This window comes from Taudactylus pleione, unplaced genomic scaffold, assembly GCF_031769625.1.
Source record: "Taudactylus pleione unplaced genomic scaffold, aTauple2 ptg000036l, whole genome shotgun sequence".
In the NCBI taxonomy this organism is placed as follows: Eukaryota; Metazoa; Chordata; class Amphibia; order Anura; family Myobatrachidae; genus Taudactylus; species Taudactylus pleione.
In genome coordinates, this window is record NW_028284438.1 from 10,724,672 (window position 1) to 10,740,570 (window position 15,899).

The window sequence follows — 15,899 nt, forward strand, 5'->3', positions numbered from 1 at the left end:
CTGGCCGTGCGCTGGATTTGCATATGCTGAGCGGCCGCATCATGCGAGCGGCTCTGAATTAGGCCCTTAGGACAATATGTTTTACCACTGCTCATTCATTATCAGTTGCCAGCAAGTCGCACAATGCATTTTTTTCCTTTCAACATTCAAACATAAAATCAGGACATACTAAGCCCTCCCTCCTGATCTGTGCAAACCATTTCCTCATTTCACACAAAACATGCCCTAATCCACTTATACCCCTTTTCCACCTAAATTCCGGGTCTGACCCGGAGTTGGAACAAAGTTCCTATCCGGATCAGACCCGGAATTTTGCCGGCGCTAACTCTGGATATTCCCGAGTCAGCGCCGCTCACACCGCAGTCGCGTCTACATAGAACCGGCTTTTGCGGAGCGAAAGTGGTCGCTTGGAGATGACGTCATCTCCAAGCACCACTGAAGCCGGACCAATCGGCCGGCTAGCAGCGCACTCCAGGTCATCGGGACCCAGAGTGCGCTGTTCTCACAGCAGGGTTTCACGGGCTACGCCCGTGTTAAACCCTGCTAGTTACCTGGGTTGGATTGCCGGGTCACTCGACCCGGCGATCCAACTCTCTGCCCTTTTACACCAGGGAGCTGCCTGGGTTAACCCTTCAAGAAACCGGGTTTTAGCTCCGGTGCATAAGGGGTATTAGTAATGCATTCTGGTGGAATCCCACCCATGTCGGGGTTAGTATATCGGGACCGTTTTGCATTCTCAATAGTTGGGGGGCATAGTATTTTTATTTTGGATGAACCATTTTCCTTTTAATGGCCCTTGATTGGTACTCTTTTAAAACAACTTAGCATGACTTTTCTGTAATATTGTTTTGTATATTTTATGCCCATCTGTTCCATTTGCTGTCACAGCCGCTGACACTGTAACGTAGCATTTCGCATGCAGATACACCCGTAGTCGCATGCACAATATAGACATGCCATATATAATCAGCAGTCCTATTCGCATTGCTTTGGGAATAAGACGCATTTGAAGGTAAAAAATTGGACGAAAAGATGCTTGACGCTTTCGAGTCACACGGCGCTCATGCGTTATGTTTAACGCAACTTGTAGCGCATGGAGGTAAGATGTATGTAGACACATCTGCATTTGGAGATATTGCCCAAGTATTTTCTACATTTCCTTTGTGGCTTTTTAATTTATTCCGAATGAAATACTGTATGTACAAAACAAGATAGTTATCAAAGTCATTCCAAACTAACCCATATTTTACATTTTGAACTATTGAGTTGATAAAAATAATAAATAATAATAATAATAATACATACCGGAAAAGATAAGATGCAGACTCCAGCCTCATGCCAGAAATCCAAAACAGCTGCACAAATATTTTCTGACCATGAAACTTTGTTTTGACATTTTTGTAAACTCTGACTGCGTGAGACGTTGATAAAAAGAAAACTATATGTTACTGTAGATCTAAATGAATATGAGCAAAATATTTTTCTTCTGACATTAGATATTTAATCTCTTACACCAACCTTTCATTAAAACTAATTCAGTTTCATTCAAAGGGGTTATCACATAAAACTACCTGGCTTGTCTAAAAAATTATTAAAATACCCCATGTTATACAATACTTAACACGCACTACCATTGTTCCAAATACTGCCAGCACTAAGATTTGTTTCAAGAGCTGGCATTTAGAAGAAAGTTTAGGTTACTTATTGACTGATTTCCTAGCACAATCCAAATGAAATTTACCAGATTTTCTATACCATATAATCCCCTGTATTTCAGTTATGTAGCATTCATAAATTAGCCAAGCTTATCTCGCACACAAATTGGTTAAGGCCACAAAGACAGAACATTATTATTTATAATAATCATTATCATTATAATATTTATATGGTTCCTTTTTCACAGTATGAATCAAAGTACTTTACATTTGCAGATTAAAAAAATACATTATTATTATTATCTTTTATTTATATGACTGAATGTCTATAGTTCTGTACAGGGAAAATACAAAGGTAGAAACAAACAAGTGTTTGATCATGGCCATGTTGCGGAGGTGAAAGGAGGTGGATTTATATTTAGCATGAATATGGGATGCGAAGGAGAGGAAAGAGTCAAGAATGACTCCTAGGCAGCGGACTTAAGGGACAGAAGAGAGGCTAGTGTTAGCAACAGAAAGAGAAAAGTGGGAGCAAAAAAGGGAGAAATGGCAGAAGAAGCAGACCAGAAAGGGACTGAGAGGAATCGAAATTGAAAAGGAGATAATTTGTTCCAAGAGTTTGGTAGTAAATGGAAGGCTAGAAATGGGGAGGGAGTTTTTAGAATGGGAGAGATGAGTGCATATTTAAAGAGGATGAGGACAGTACCAGTGGAAATAGTGAAGTCAAAGAGATAAGCAAGGTGGGAGCAAGCATCAAGAGAAGGAGCTGAAGAAGTAGGTGGGTATGAAGTCAAGGGGGTAGGTGGAGGGGGGATTGAAGGGAACTGACTTTTTGTCACGCCTGAAGGTTGGTTTGGACTGAAACAGGCGTGGGAGGCTGAAGAGGAGACTTAAAAGGTGTGAATAAACCTGGGTGGCTTAAGCCAGGACTTCCTGTATTGCTGTGAAGAGGTAGAGAAGCTGCAGAGGTTGATGGGCCCGAAGGCAAAAACAAGAATGGAATGTCTTTATTAAACAGCTGATTGGAATGAGAACTGGAGATGATAATACTGAATGAATAAGCAGAATCGGATTGGGACCGATGTTGATGATTTGAAGAACTTTATGGATTTGAATCCGATGTTGAAGAATTTATGAACTTGATTGGTTGGAGACCGATTTTGAAGAATTTAAGAACTTAATTGGTATAAGTCCGATATTAATGAATTGATGAACCTGATCGGTTGGGATCGATGTTGCATAGCATAAATTTACACACAGATGCCTGCAAGACCTGGATAGGAATGAATAAATATTTGGGAAAATACTACATTTCTCTGCCTGGTTGGAGTGCCATGGGAGTCTCCTGTGCTTGTAAGGTGACTCAGTAGCTTGCAGATGTAGATGGGATGCCTGTTTCTGGCGTATCTTTTGCACCCAGCATGGAGTGGGTGTAAGTCACTAAGCTATTGATGAGAGCAGCAGAAGTAAAAACAGTGGGCGGGATGAACTTCAACATGCAGACACACGAATATTTCGTCAGGGAATCGGTATGTAATGCTGGCGACTGTTTACCCGCCGGATCAAATACCAACAGCAGCAGCCGGACAGGTCGGAATCCCGACTTCAGCAGGTAAGTACTCTAACTGTCCCCACCCGCTACCCTAACCCTCCCTTAGTGGTGCCAAACCCTAACCTCCCCCCGTTTGTGCCTAAACCTAACCCCCCCTCCCCGCACCCTAAACCTAACCCTCCAGAAGGGATGACTAACCCCCCCTTTCCGTAACCTAACCCTCCCGGGTGGATGCCTAACCCTAAATCCCCCCTGGGGGTCCCTAAAGCTAACCCTCCACCCCACCCCCCGCGGCTACACGCTAACACACCCAGCTTACTTTCGTTCGGTAAGCCAGTTGTCGGGGTTTAGTAGTGGGGTTAATGATGGGCATCGGGATATCGACGCCTATCTTTAGACCCATGTTGGGATGTGGGTGTCGGGATATTGATGGGCGGGATAGCGCCCGCCGGTATCCTGACCGCATCCCATTCAGCATACATGGTCGGACTCTCGCATAAGTATAAGGGAGTAAGTAGACTGCCACCGCCATGTGGAAAAGAGACCATGGATGCGTCAGAGTCAGGCCCATTGATTTAACATACAGTGTTTTTATTTGAACCAAAAGTTTCACTTATCTAATTACAAATTCTGCATTTGAAGTTATAGTTGTAACTGTCTCTTCTCAAGGTTTGTTTAGGTGCATGTGCAACAATCTGCTAGAAAAAAAGCATCAGAAGAAAATTACCATTATTTTATCTTTTGAACATTTTTTTTGCTAGCTGACTTGTACCAACTGCTCTTTTATACAATCTAAACTTTTAAGTAGATGTGTTGTCTGCATTTTAATTTAGGTGTAGGTTAGGGCAGCACAACCTGTAGGTTCCTCCATTAGCATGTCTTAAAATGAAAGCAGAGGTACATGTTTACACATGCCACCAATGGAATGTTGGTAGACATAGTAGTTTGGCGGCATTCCCACTCTTATCATCCAATCAGGTGTTGCCTTCGTGACACTCCTTCCATCACTCTTTTGAATTTTTTCACTCATTTGCATTTGGAGAACACAGAATTGCAGCTCTCAGGCAGAGGTCCATACCATACCCACTGGCCTGATTAATACATGACATGGCACTTCCTAGGGCAGTGGTAGAGGTCATGATGAAAGGCTACAGTGGATGGAGAGTATGCGCGATTGGTTAGTGAGCAGCCAAACAGTCTGTATATTGTTACTATATAGATCACTGTTCTGTAACTGAATACGTTTAGTGGACACTATGAAAAAGTATTCACTAGTAATTGTGCAATTTTTAATTTGTCTCTTTGTGGAATGATTGTATACTGTTAAGCCTCAGCCACAAAAATTACGTGGAAGTTTTTGTTGGCTTTGGACAGCTGCTCACAACTCCCTTTTTTCATGACATACAAAATTAGAATTTTCGTTTCAAAGCCTGTGTTTTATGCTGCCATTCGGAGACTTTGTTTTTGTTGAAAGAGAACATCATTAAACAGTATTTTGTTGTCATAATACACAAATAACATACAATACGCTGTAACAATTCGTAAATAATATGGTGCAGAGGGAATGGGATTGAAATTCCGGTGGCTGTTTAGCATGGCTCCAACCACATTTCTCCTTTCTATATCGTCACCCTCATTTCCTCACTCCCTCCTGTCCTCTTTCCCCTGTAAATGTCTCCTCACCTCTTTCCTGATCGCTACCTCCCATTTTTGCCTTCAGGGTTTCTCCTTGGTTGCTCCTGACCTCTGGAGTGCCCTCCCATACTCCATTAGACTTTCATCCAGCCTCCCAGATTTCAGATGTGCCTTTTCAAACTATTTTCATTGTAATGGATTCGATTCTCCACAGTGAATATAACATATTTACATTTTAAATGGAACTCCACTTCCACTGTGATGCACAGCAGACGAGACGATGTTATGCTGCAGCATGGAATGTAGCATTGCGCCGTCGTACACTGCATTGTACAGTTTACGGACGGCGCAATGTATCGTTACATTGTGTCGTCCCGTTGCCTGAGTACACCATCTTATAGTGTATACACAGCTTTAGCTGCAACAATATATATACGTATATTGTGGATGCAATGGATGAAAGTGAGTGTATCTGTTGTCATATCCTAGGCCTAGGGTAACAGAAAGGAACAACTGTGCTGGGACAAAATAATTCTCTAAAAATATAGATAACTTTTTTCTATTCACAATTTCATGTAAGCATTTACTTAACATCTATTCGTTTTTTTAGGGCCCAGAGCTGATGAATAAATATGTTGGTGAATCAGAAAGGGCTGTTCGAGAGGTGAGTGTATCTATTGTTATAAGCCATCTGTGTACAGTATAAATATAATCTAACATTTATTTTTAATTTTTTTCTTTGTTTTTCCCTAGTTTAAGTGTAGGGAGAATGACTATAGATGAATTCTTCCTGGGCTTATATAAAGGTTTTACATGCACTTGTCATGCCATAGAGAGCTACAGTATTTTGCGCTATAATTCCTAAAGTATTTCTGTCAGTCTTACTTATTTCTTTCGGGGAGACAGATGAAAGCAAATAAAATTTCTTGTAGCCTGTACAGAAATATAACACAAAATGATGTTTGAATTTTCCTTATACAAACGGTGGTTGTTGACTCAGGTGTTCTTCTGGTATGTCTATCGGCCCATGGATCTATGCCTGTTAATCCTCCCTTATTGCCAGCTCCCATTACTGACTCCAAAATATTGCCACCATACATTATCCAAAATGGCCTACCTGACCAATTTGTTTGACAAATTAAGTATTATGGTCCTGAGTTCTTGGTGGGCAAAGCACATTTTATAATGCTTCCCGAGATCACTCTTCAATCTCTTACCATCTGCCACTCCACTGCAACTTGAGATCACTGAAAACAGCTTATCGAGTGCAAATGAGTCCAGGTAAGTGTGCCACAATGGGAACTGACTTCCTGTATTCAACCTTTATTCTCCTGGAGTCCGGTTCAGTGATCCAAGGCAGAGCAGAGTCCACCATCTTGCCCGAGGCAAGCTGCAGTGATTGTATTGGGTACAAACAGCATCTGCACAGATTTTGGGCCTGATTCAGAGATGTACGCAATGGCGATTTTTACGCAGATCAAGCAATTATTTGCCATTACGCATGTGTGTCACCCGCACTTTGCACGTGGAGCTTTTGCTTTGTGTTTACCCCACACAGAGGATCCATTTGCACATTGAGTGAGGAAGGTAACAGATGTTACCGATGTTTGCTCTGTTGTACATCGTCAGATGGATATGGGAAGGCAGCAGTGGCCATCTCTATGCTCGGCTGTGCCTTGGAAGGCATTAACATATTTTAGCAACTGCGATCCATGAGAAAATGCAGTTGTGATTACATTAGAGTAAATCTCGGGTCCTCTGTCCATAGTGTGCACTACTTTAGATAGTGACAAATACTGTCTCACAGCCAGCTAATATCCATATGGCTACAGCATTCTTACCAAGGTAACAAAATTTGTTGACAGCCCATGCCACCATCTTGACTCCATTACTGCCACCTTTGCCTAAATGGAGTGTAGTAGTGTGGGATTGGCTTTAACAGAGCAATGAACACTTGATAAAACAATGATACAACAATAAGAACTCTCAACAGCATATGCATTGCACATTTACTACATCTGGGCTGCGTTCTGCCATTCCCTCTGCCAGGCACTATTGAGTCTCCGAAGTACCACTTGTACAGGACACTAGTAACTGGCTACTGGCTGGATAAGTTTCACTTGGCCCTGATTCAGAAGAACATTCTTTTTTTTATGTCCTGTCTACACTCATTGTAGCCCAGACTATAACAGTTTCAGATAAAGTGACCCTTTGTATCCCAAATGCTAATGCTGGGTTGGTTTTGTCCTTGAACTTAAGGCAGTAGAATTTCTTTTGAAACAGCTGTTTAATTTTTAAATGATAACTCTTGCTCTGTTGGACTACTATGCTCTACTCCTTTCCCTTGTGGCTGAACCTATGACATTTTAGATTTCATGGATGTTATAGCACTCTCAATGGGAATCATATTGTACTTGTCCTGTTAATTAATCCTTATCTGGGTGCATGTGTTTGACATGCTGCAGACTTTAGTTAATAGATTCCACAGTTACACACCAGACTTGGTGTATTGACAGATTGCCCGTACACCATTTACCTCTGACATCTGGTGAACAAGAACAGCCTCCCTTTCATCAAGTTGAACTGCTTTGGTCTTCCTGTGGTCATTGACACCGTTCTTACCTGCTTGACAAAACTGTTTCCTAGCTAGGCTGCGAATCGTTCGTTTAGAGGGTGTGCTTGTAGATTTGTTGGCAACTGGATTATTGTCACAATTCAATGAGTTCCTCTGGCCTACATCAAGATTCAATCTTCTACCCATATTCTCTTCTACTAGATATGGTTTACAGTAGTCCTGTTTGCTACACACGTTTATTTATTAAGCTATTTATATAGTGCGGACATATTTTGCTGTGCTTTTCAGAGAATACTTGATCATTCACACCCAAACTCCACACAGATAGGGCCTTGGTGGGAATCGAACCCAAGACCTCAGTGCTGTGACTTATTGCTTAGCCTAGCTTTAGTGTCGTATATTCCACTTTTCTTTTAAAACATGGAAAATACTCAGATCCATTGTCAACTATAATATTATTAAATCTATCTTTGAAAATTAGGCTAACGTGATAATAAATCGATTTTGATCCATCCTTTCTGAAATTTGGACATCAATCAACTGCGGTTTATGGACAATCATCACTAAGTAAAGGGAGTTTGGACAATGCTTGCAGATATTATTGTGAAGGACAACTTGCTGAGCTTTGTCGCCAAAAAGGAGTTTGACCAGAAGTCACGATGGCATCTTCAAATAATTTTTGATGCGTGGGTATTTTACCAGGAATTTATCAGTGGTGTACAATTTACTCTTGTCTCAGGAGACCAGGGTGCCCACTTTTCCCACATAGTTGAGTCTAGCTTTAGATACCCTCGTTGGGTTCATGTCCTTAAATCCTCACTTCATTGTTGTTGCAATTGGTGATCAAAGTATAGGCTTTTTCCAATGATTGATTATTGTTAATTTCCAATCCATAAAAAATACTTAAACTAAAGGCTTTAGTTTTTTTTTTTAATTGTCATTGTGTAACTTTTCCCTGCAGAATTTGTGGCATACAGTGTGGCATAATATGAATGTGGGCCCTACGGTGTGGATTAATATGACTTTGGGCCCTGCTGTGTGGCATACTATACATTTGAGCTGTATTGTTTAGCATATATAAATTAGGGCCCTACGATGTGGCAGTTTGGGCCTTACGGTAATGATTTATTATTGTTAATTTCCAATTCTCATCAGAACTAAAGACTTTACTTTCAAAGATGGAGGAGTTTGACATTGTGTAACTTTTCCTGCATGTTTTGGGGCATACAGTGTGGCAGAATATGAATTTGGGGTATATGGTGTGGCATAATATGAATTTGGGCTCTATGGTGTGGCATGATATGAATTCGGGCCCTATGGTGTGACATCATATGAATTTGAGCACTATGGTGTGGCATAATATGAATTTGGGCCGCACCGTGTGGCATAATATGAAGTTGAGCCCTACGTTGTGGCAATTTAAGCTCTACGATGTGGAATCATATGAATTTGGGCCCTACGTTGTGACATAATATGAATATGGTCTGGTATACTATAAATGTGGGCCCTATGGTGTGGCATAATATGAATTTGAGCCCTATGGTTTGGTATAATGTGAATTTAAAGCATATGGTGTGGCATAATATGAGTTTGGGCCCTATGGTGTAGCATAATTGAATTGGGGGCATACTGTGCGACATAATATAAATTGATGGCATATGGTGTGGCATAATATGAATTTGGGCCCCATGGTGTAGCATAATATGAATTGGAGGCATACTGTGCAATGTAATATGACTTGATGGCACTAGTTCATGACATTTTGAATTGGGGGCAGGTATGGACATGTGCCAGAATCTCATGACCATTGAAGATGCATGTTTGGTGCTCTGACGGGCATTGAAGGGGCATGTGTGGTGTTCTATACAAGTTTTCATATATTTTGGTCTCGGATGATGTTCTGGCTCCTAAACTTTTAAGCTGGATCCTAGATTTTACAAAAAAATTTCGAGCCCTGATTTAAAGCACTGTATTACTCGGACACCATGGATACCTGCATACCTTATGTTGTTGCCTGATTGCCGCTGAGATCTTCTTACTCATTTTCTTGTTCTCAATGCTACTCTACAGACTGCAGTCTGTATGTTGTGCTCTCTGTACTTTTATTGACTTATGTTCATTGTGTCCCATTTGCACAGTCTGCTACGGTATGTTTGGATTTGGTTCAATAAAAAATTACACATTTTTCAAAAAGTATTTATCCATCCAACTAACCAACCATCTATATAGTTTTATCTGGTCCACTGTATGTATTGTCTAACTACTCATAATATTTAGCAATCTTCACCCCCACCTTGCTCTCTAACTACCACCTAATTTCTCTTCTCTCATTTTCATCCAAAATACTTGAGCTGCTTGTCTACAACCGTGTCCTCGATCTTCTGCATTTTGACTTCCGCCCCTTCAACTCCACCTAAATCACCAATGATCTTCTTTCAGCCAAATCCAGGAGTCACTTCTCCCTGCTTATCCTTCTTGACCTTTCTGTGGCCTTTTTACATTGTGGATCACCTTCTCCTACTGTGCACCCTTCAGAACGTCAGCCTTTCTGACACAGGCCCTGATTCAGAGCCGGACGCTCTGACAGAGTGCTCGCTCTGAATCAGGGCCGTCCCTCCTACTTTTTGAGCTGCCTCCTGGCCGCTTGCATAGCTGTGGGTGACCACCCACAGCTATAGCGAGCAGCCAAAATGATGGTTGCGACCATCGGGCTTGCGACGAGACCCTTGCGGTAGGGTCTCGCTGCCGCAAGCCCTGGAGTGCTTTTGGCTCCATCAGAGCCAAGAGCACTCCCACTGACATCACTAGTGATGTCAGTGGGGCCGGCCCCAGACGGTAGGCGTTCCTATGGGAACGCCTCCGTCTGGCCAGCCACGCCCCCGGCACGCCCACCAAAGGGGGCGTGCTGTCAATCACCATCGACAGCACGCCCCCTTTGGTGCGAGACCCATAACGGCGGCTTGGCCACGTTATTCGGGTCTCACGCATGCGCATGCGCATTTGGACAACATCGACCCGCTTGCGAGCGCTCAGTGCTCGCGAGCGGGTCTGAATCAGGCCCACTGTCCTCTCGTGGTTCACCTCCTACTTTGTCGACCACTCCTCTGTTTCTACCTCAGGTACCTCCATCCATCCTCTCCGTAGGAGTCCCACAGGGGTCTGTTCTCAGTCCTCTGCTATTTTCTCTGTACACCACCTTCCTGGTGAACTCATCAGTGCCTTCAGTATCGCCTTTATGTATCAATCCCCAACTCTATCTCTCATTTCCTGATCTCTTCCCTTCCTTCCTCTCTCGGGTGTCTAGTTGCCTCTCTGCCATCTTCACCTGGATGCACTCATGCTTTCTCATACTCAACCTGGCCCAAACTTAACTCATTGTCTTTGCTCCATCCAGTGTCTCTTGCCCTCCTGATATCTCAGTCACTGTTGACAACACCACAATCACCTATGCCCCAACTCCGCATCCTAAGTGTTATCCTTGATCCTCTCTCTCTTTCGCCCCCCACATTCTATCTCTTGCTCAATCCTGTCGCTTCCATCTCAGCATCATTGCTCATATCAGACTCTTCCTCTCCCAGGATGCCACCAAAAATATTATCCACTCATCATTTCACGTCTCGTCTAATGCAACCTTCTCCTGACAGATCTCACCCGCTCTCATCTTGCTATGCTTAAACCTATTATTAATGCTGCAGCTAGACTTCTCTTTTTCTCTCCTGCTCCACTTCTTCCTCCCTCTCTGCCAAGCCTTACAATGGTTTCCCTTCCCCTACAGAATCCTCTTTAAACTCCTCACCCTCACGTGTAAGGCCACTACTCCCTGCATCTCCAACCTCATCTCCATACATGCTCTCTGCTGCCGTCTCCGGACGGCCAATGACTATCTCCTTTCCTCCACCCTGGTAACTAAATTGCGCTCCCTATTCCAAGATTTCTCCCATGCTCCCCCCCCCCCCCCCCAAACAGTGGGACTATCTTCCTGGTTCTATCTAGCTATCGCCTAGCCTGAATAGTTTTAAGTGGCCATTGAAAACCCACATGTTCCTAAAAGCATACCAGTCCTCTGCGTAACCATTACACCATATATATTCTTCACCCTTCTTTCATCCTCCATCTCTCCCACTCTTGCTTCTTGCCCTTCAAATCCTCTTACTGTGGCTCATCCCATGTGTCAACCGTCTGGCTGCCCCCTTTCCTCTAGATTGAAAGCTCTGATGAGCAGGGCCCTCTTCCCTCATGTTCTTGCTCAGGAACTACACTTGCACCTCCTCCTTGGACTTCCTGCCCCTTGACTCCACTCACTCTTTGCACCTCTTTGAGTGACTCTAAACCCACGCTAATGGGCACAGTTTTCAGCTTGCACTGAATACTCGCCCCTGCACCCCTTTACCATCCAGTCTATCAGTTGCTGTGTTGAGAGTTGTAGTGTTATTTATTTACTGTATTGTACTGTTTTACCATGTACTGTCTTGTTTGCCCTCTGTACAGTCGCTGCAGACCACATGTGGCGCCTTATAAATAAAAATTAATAATAATAATAGGGTGTAAGCTCTATTTTCTCTATTGTTTAATAGTAGGTTTTGTTTGCCCACTTTCTGTTCAGCCCATTATATATATAAATAGTTATGTTAAGTAAAGGCTATTAAAAAAAGAACACTTGTACTGTTTTGTTACATCTCTCATTATGACCTTTTTAAAATATTTGTATTTTTGATCTCCTTCATGTTAGACAAAAGCAACATTTCTTGTTCTTTTATGTGTAAAAATAAAATACTGCCTTGCTATTGTCAAAAAAGCAATCCAGAAATAATTAAATTCATTCTAGTTTGTGGTAGAACCATTATCAAACCACATTCATTTTTACTGCAATTGGAACATATTTATTAACTTAAAATGATTCATGCTTAAATAAAGGTCAGCTAATTGAATTTGCACGATAACTTTTCTTTAGTAGACAATTGGAGAGTTTATAACATAACATTTTGTGAAATAAAAAGCTATTTTGGTAGCTTATAAATAGTATAAAATAAAGTCCGTGGTAGGCGTCTGTTTGTTTGTTCTGGCTAATCTCAAGACCCACTGGACCAGGGCTGGATTAAGACTTGTGGGGGCCCCGGGGCAACTAAGTTGTGGGGGCCCCAACCAATCAAATAGACACTAACTGCTTGTTGAATCTCCTATGCCCCTGCATGATAGTACGACACATGGCAGTAGGGAACATTGGGGGCAGTAGACCTAGCAGGAAGGAGATCTCTGGGCAGCCAGGTACAATCTTGCAATGCATGGTTGCCGGCTGGAGCCCCCCATCACAGCTGCAATGGGCAGTGGAGGGCAAAACGCACATACAAGGAGGGGGTTAGGACCCGGTGCATTACCTGTCAGGACCCCGGTGGCCGCAAGTGGTGCGCATCACGACGTCAGCTGCCGTCTTCATTCTGCCGGAGGTGCTGTCACTGGCCCGGCTTTCACAGTGGAGCAGTAGCAGCCTGGGCTGGTAGAACGGGGAGCCAGTCAAGCAAGCAGAGCGCCGAGGAGCACATCTCCGCTGCCTGAGGAAAACCTGGACTGGACCCTGGACTGGAAGGTGAGCAGGGGAAGGGTCCAACTGCAGTGTGCGAGTCAGCCATGCTTGCGGATGCCGGGTGGGCAAGGGAGGTAGCAGAGTGGGCCAGGTAGGGGCAATGTGTGGGGGCCCCTGGACGACAGCCCCGTTCACCCTGCCTATAATCCGGCCATGCACTGGACAGATATTGATGCAGTTTTCGCTATTCTATAAAGCATTTGTCGAGGAAGGTTTAGGAGTAGGAAACATTAATGTATGACAAAAGTTAGCAAAGCAGTGACGATTTTAGTGAAGCAAGTCAATGAAAAAACGTCTGAGCACTTTCTTGGTTTGCACTGCCTAAACCGTTAAAGATATATCACAATGATGGACTTTTTTTTTTACCATGTAGAGGTTGATACATGTTATCCGTTTTCTTCAGAAAAAATGAAGTAAAAAATTGATGTTTACTGATACAAAATTTAAGTTTTTTCCTTTTTTTACCATTCCCATTTAATTTATGTGAAAAACGAGTTTTAATTTCAAAAGGGTTCAATTCCCGGTAAGAGTCTGCTTTGGTATGACAATAAATAAAGCACAGGGACAGACTCTTTTAGGGGTATTCAATATGAAACTTAAACTATGCGTGTCGAAGTTTTCGCCGCACATCGGAGCTTTTGACGGCGAAAAAGTATCATGCGCGCCCCCGATTATACCTTTATTCAATATGAAATAGGCGTAAACGGCACCCGGCGAATGTGAAATCAGCAAAAACTTCGCTAATTTTTGGGGAAATCACCTTAACACCCCCAAAAGATGCTCTGACATGGGGGATCACTCTGGATACCCCCGATTAGCCCTGCTGAAGGTTTTTGGGGTCTTTAAACGGGCTCAATAGCTGCTATTTTGGGGATTTGGGAAGGTGGTGAAGAATAGTAGAATAGTATTTAGAAGTTTTTTTTGCAGGAAATAAGTAGTCCCAGCAAATTTTGGGTACTTAAAAATGGGGGTGAGCATATTTAAAAGTTGCTAAAGTGAAGTTTTAAAAAACTTGAAAAATCCACCTGCCGCAAACACCTGCAATGAAAAAACACCTGGGGCAAACTTGGGGACCCCCCTAGATTGTAGTTCGCTAGTTTTTAACTTTGTACCCCCCAATTTTTTTTTCGCCCCCAAAATGAAAGTTATTTTTTTGGGGTCCTCTGAGGTATTTTTCAAAAACATTTTTACACAGTTTTCCTTTGAGGGACTGTCTGAAGGTTGCAGGGTGGTTTCCGAAATGTTGCACCCCAGAACCCCAATTCTGCACTTTTTTTCGCCACCCATTCCTTGGTGATACTTTTTCGCAGGGTCGAATGCAATATACTTTTCGCACCGGCGAAAAGTTTTCAAATTCAATACGGTGTAAAAGTAAAAGCGGCGAAAATGACGTCATCCGAGCGAAAACCTCGCAGAAACGGCGTTTTCACTCCATATTGAATACCCCTGTTTAAGTGGTTGGAGTTGACCTGAGCGGAGACTGTTTTTCTCTGTGGCCCTTTGCTGTCACGCCAAAACTAAATTTTTTACGTGTTGACGTCAGGAGGAAAAACGACTGTCATCTACAAGAAAATAAGACCTTGGTTAAAAGAGACTCTCGCTGTAAATTTAAAATTGCTCCTGTGCGAGCCAGGGCGGGTCACTAGTATATAATATACGTTTGTCAATCTAAATGTAACTTTTATATATTACAAATTTGATCTTCGTTTGATCAGAGGCATTCCGATAATAACACTGGGTACACACTGGAGCAATGTCGGGATGATATTCCATTTGTAATGACATATTACCTACATTGTTTACGCATGTTAGCGCGCTGCTGCGGTTGCTAGTGATGGTGGCCAGGTTTGATTTGCAGCACATCAAGCTTAGCTATATCGCTAGCGGCCAGTGCATTGTTAATGAATGATGTGATGGTGATCATTACGTCGTTCATTAAATTTGTCCAGTGTGGACACGCAATCACTGTTAACGGGCATTCGTTCCGATGCCGGAACGATTGCCTGTCGCTCCAGTGTGTACCCAGCATTACTCTCAGTACAATATATTGCAGTAGCCACTTCAGCCACACTATTTATGTTCTGTTAAACAAAACAACATGTACCGATGTGTCCTTTTCTGCCATGTGACGCGAGAAGTCTGGTGTAATCACCCTGCTGCGTAGTTTTTCCTCAACTTTGTTACTTTTTCCTTTATTATGTTACTTTTTCCTCAGTTTTGTGTCTTAGGGCCTGATTCAGAGCCGGACGCTCTGACCAGAGCGCTTGCTCTGAATCAGGGCCCTCCTACATGAAAATGGAGCGGCCTTATGGACGCTCGCATAGCTTTGGGTTACCACCCACAGCTTATGCGAGCGTCCATGATGATGGTCGCGATGGTCAAGACCATCGCGACCATCAGGCTTGCGACGGAGACCCTGCGGTAGGGTCTCGCTGCCGCAAGCCCTGGAGTGATTTTGGCTCGATCAGAGCCAAAATCACTCCCACTGACATCACTACTGATGTCAGTGGGGCCGGCTTCAGATGGTAGGCGTTCCCATGGGAACGCCTCCGTCTGGCAGCCACGCCCCCGGCACGGCCACCAAAGGGCGTGCTGTCAATCAACATCGACAGCATGCCCCCTTTGGTGCGAGACCCGGAGCGACGGAGAGCCCGTCGCTAGCCGGGTCTCGCGCATGCGCACGACGGAGCTCCCTCCGTCGTGCGCATGCGCAGTGGGGCAACATCGACCCCCTTGCGAGTGTCCTGCACTCGCGAGCGGGTCTGAATGACCCCTCTAGTTCACATATAGTGTACTAGGTACTTAGGATTAGTGTTTTGGCATGGCTAAGTAGCAAGTCCGTGGCACAATAAATGGAGCTGTTTGGCACGACTTGAGGATAGGTGTATGCGGACAAGTCTG

The 15,899-nt window shown here is 43.4% G+C and overlaps 1 protein-coding gene across 2 annotated transcripts in view; it reads left to right on the forward strand.

Moving 5' to 3' along the window:
- The window catches only part of AFG2A (AAA ATPase AFG2A), a 544,164-nt gene that overhangs the window by 182,191 nt on the left and 346,074 nt on the right, over positions 1-15,899 (forward strand). For both annotated transcript variants that reach the window (XM_088452282.1, XM_088452283.1), the window contains exon 12: positions 5,453-5,506. In XM_088452282.1, coding sequence (XP_088308408.1) covers positions 5,453-5,506 — 54 coding nt within the window. The remainder of the gene's footprint in view (positions 1-5,452; positions 5,507-15,899) is intronic.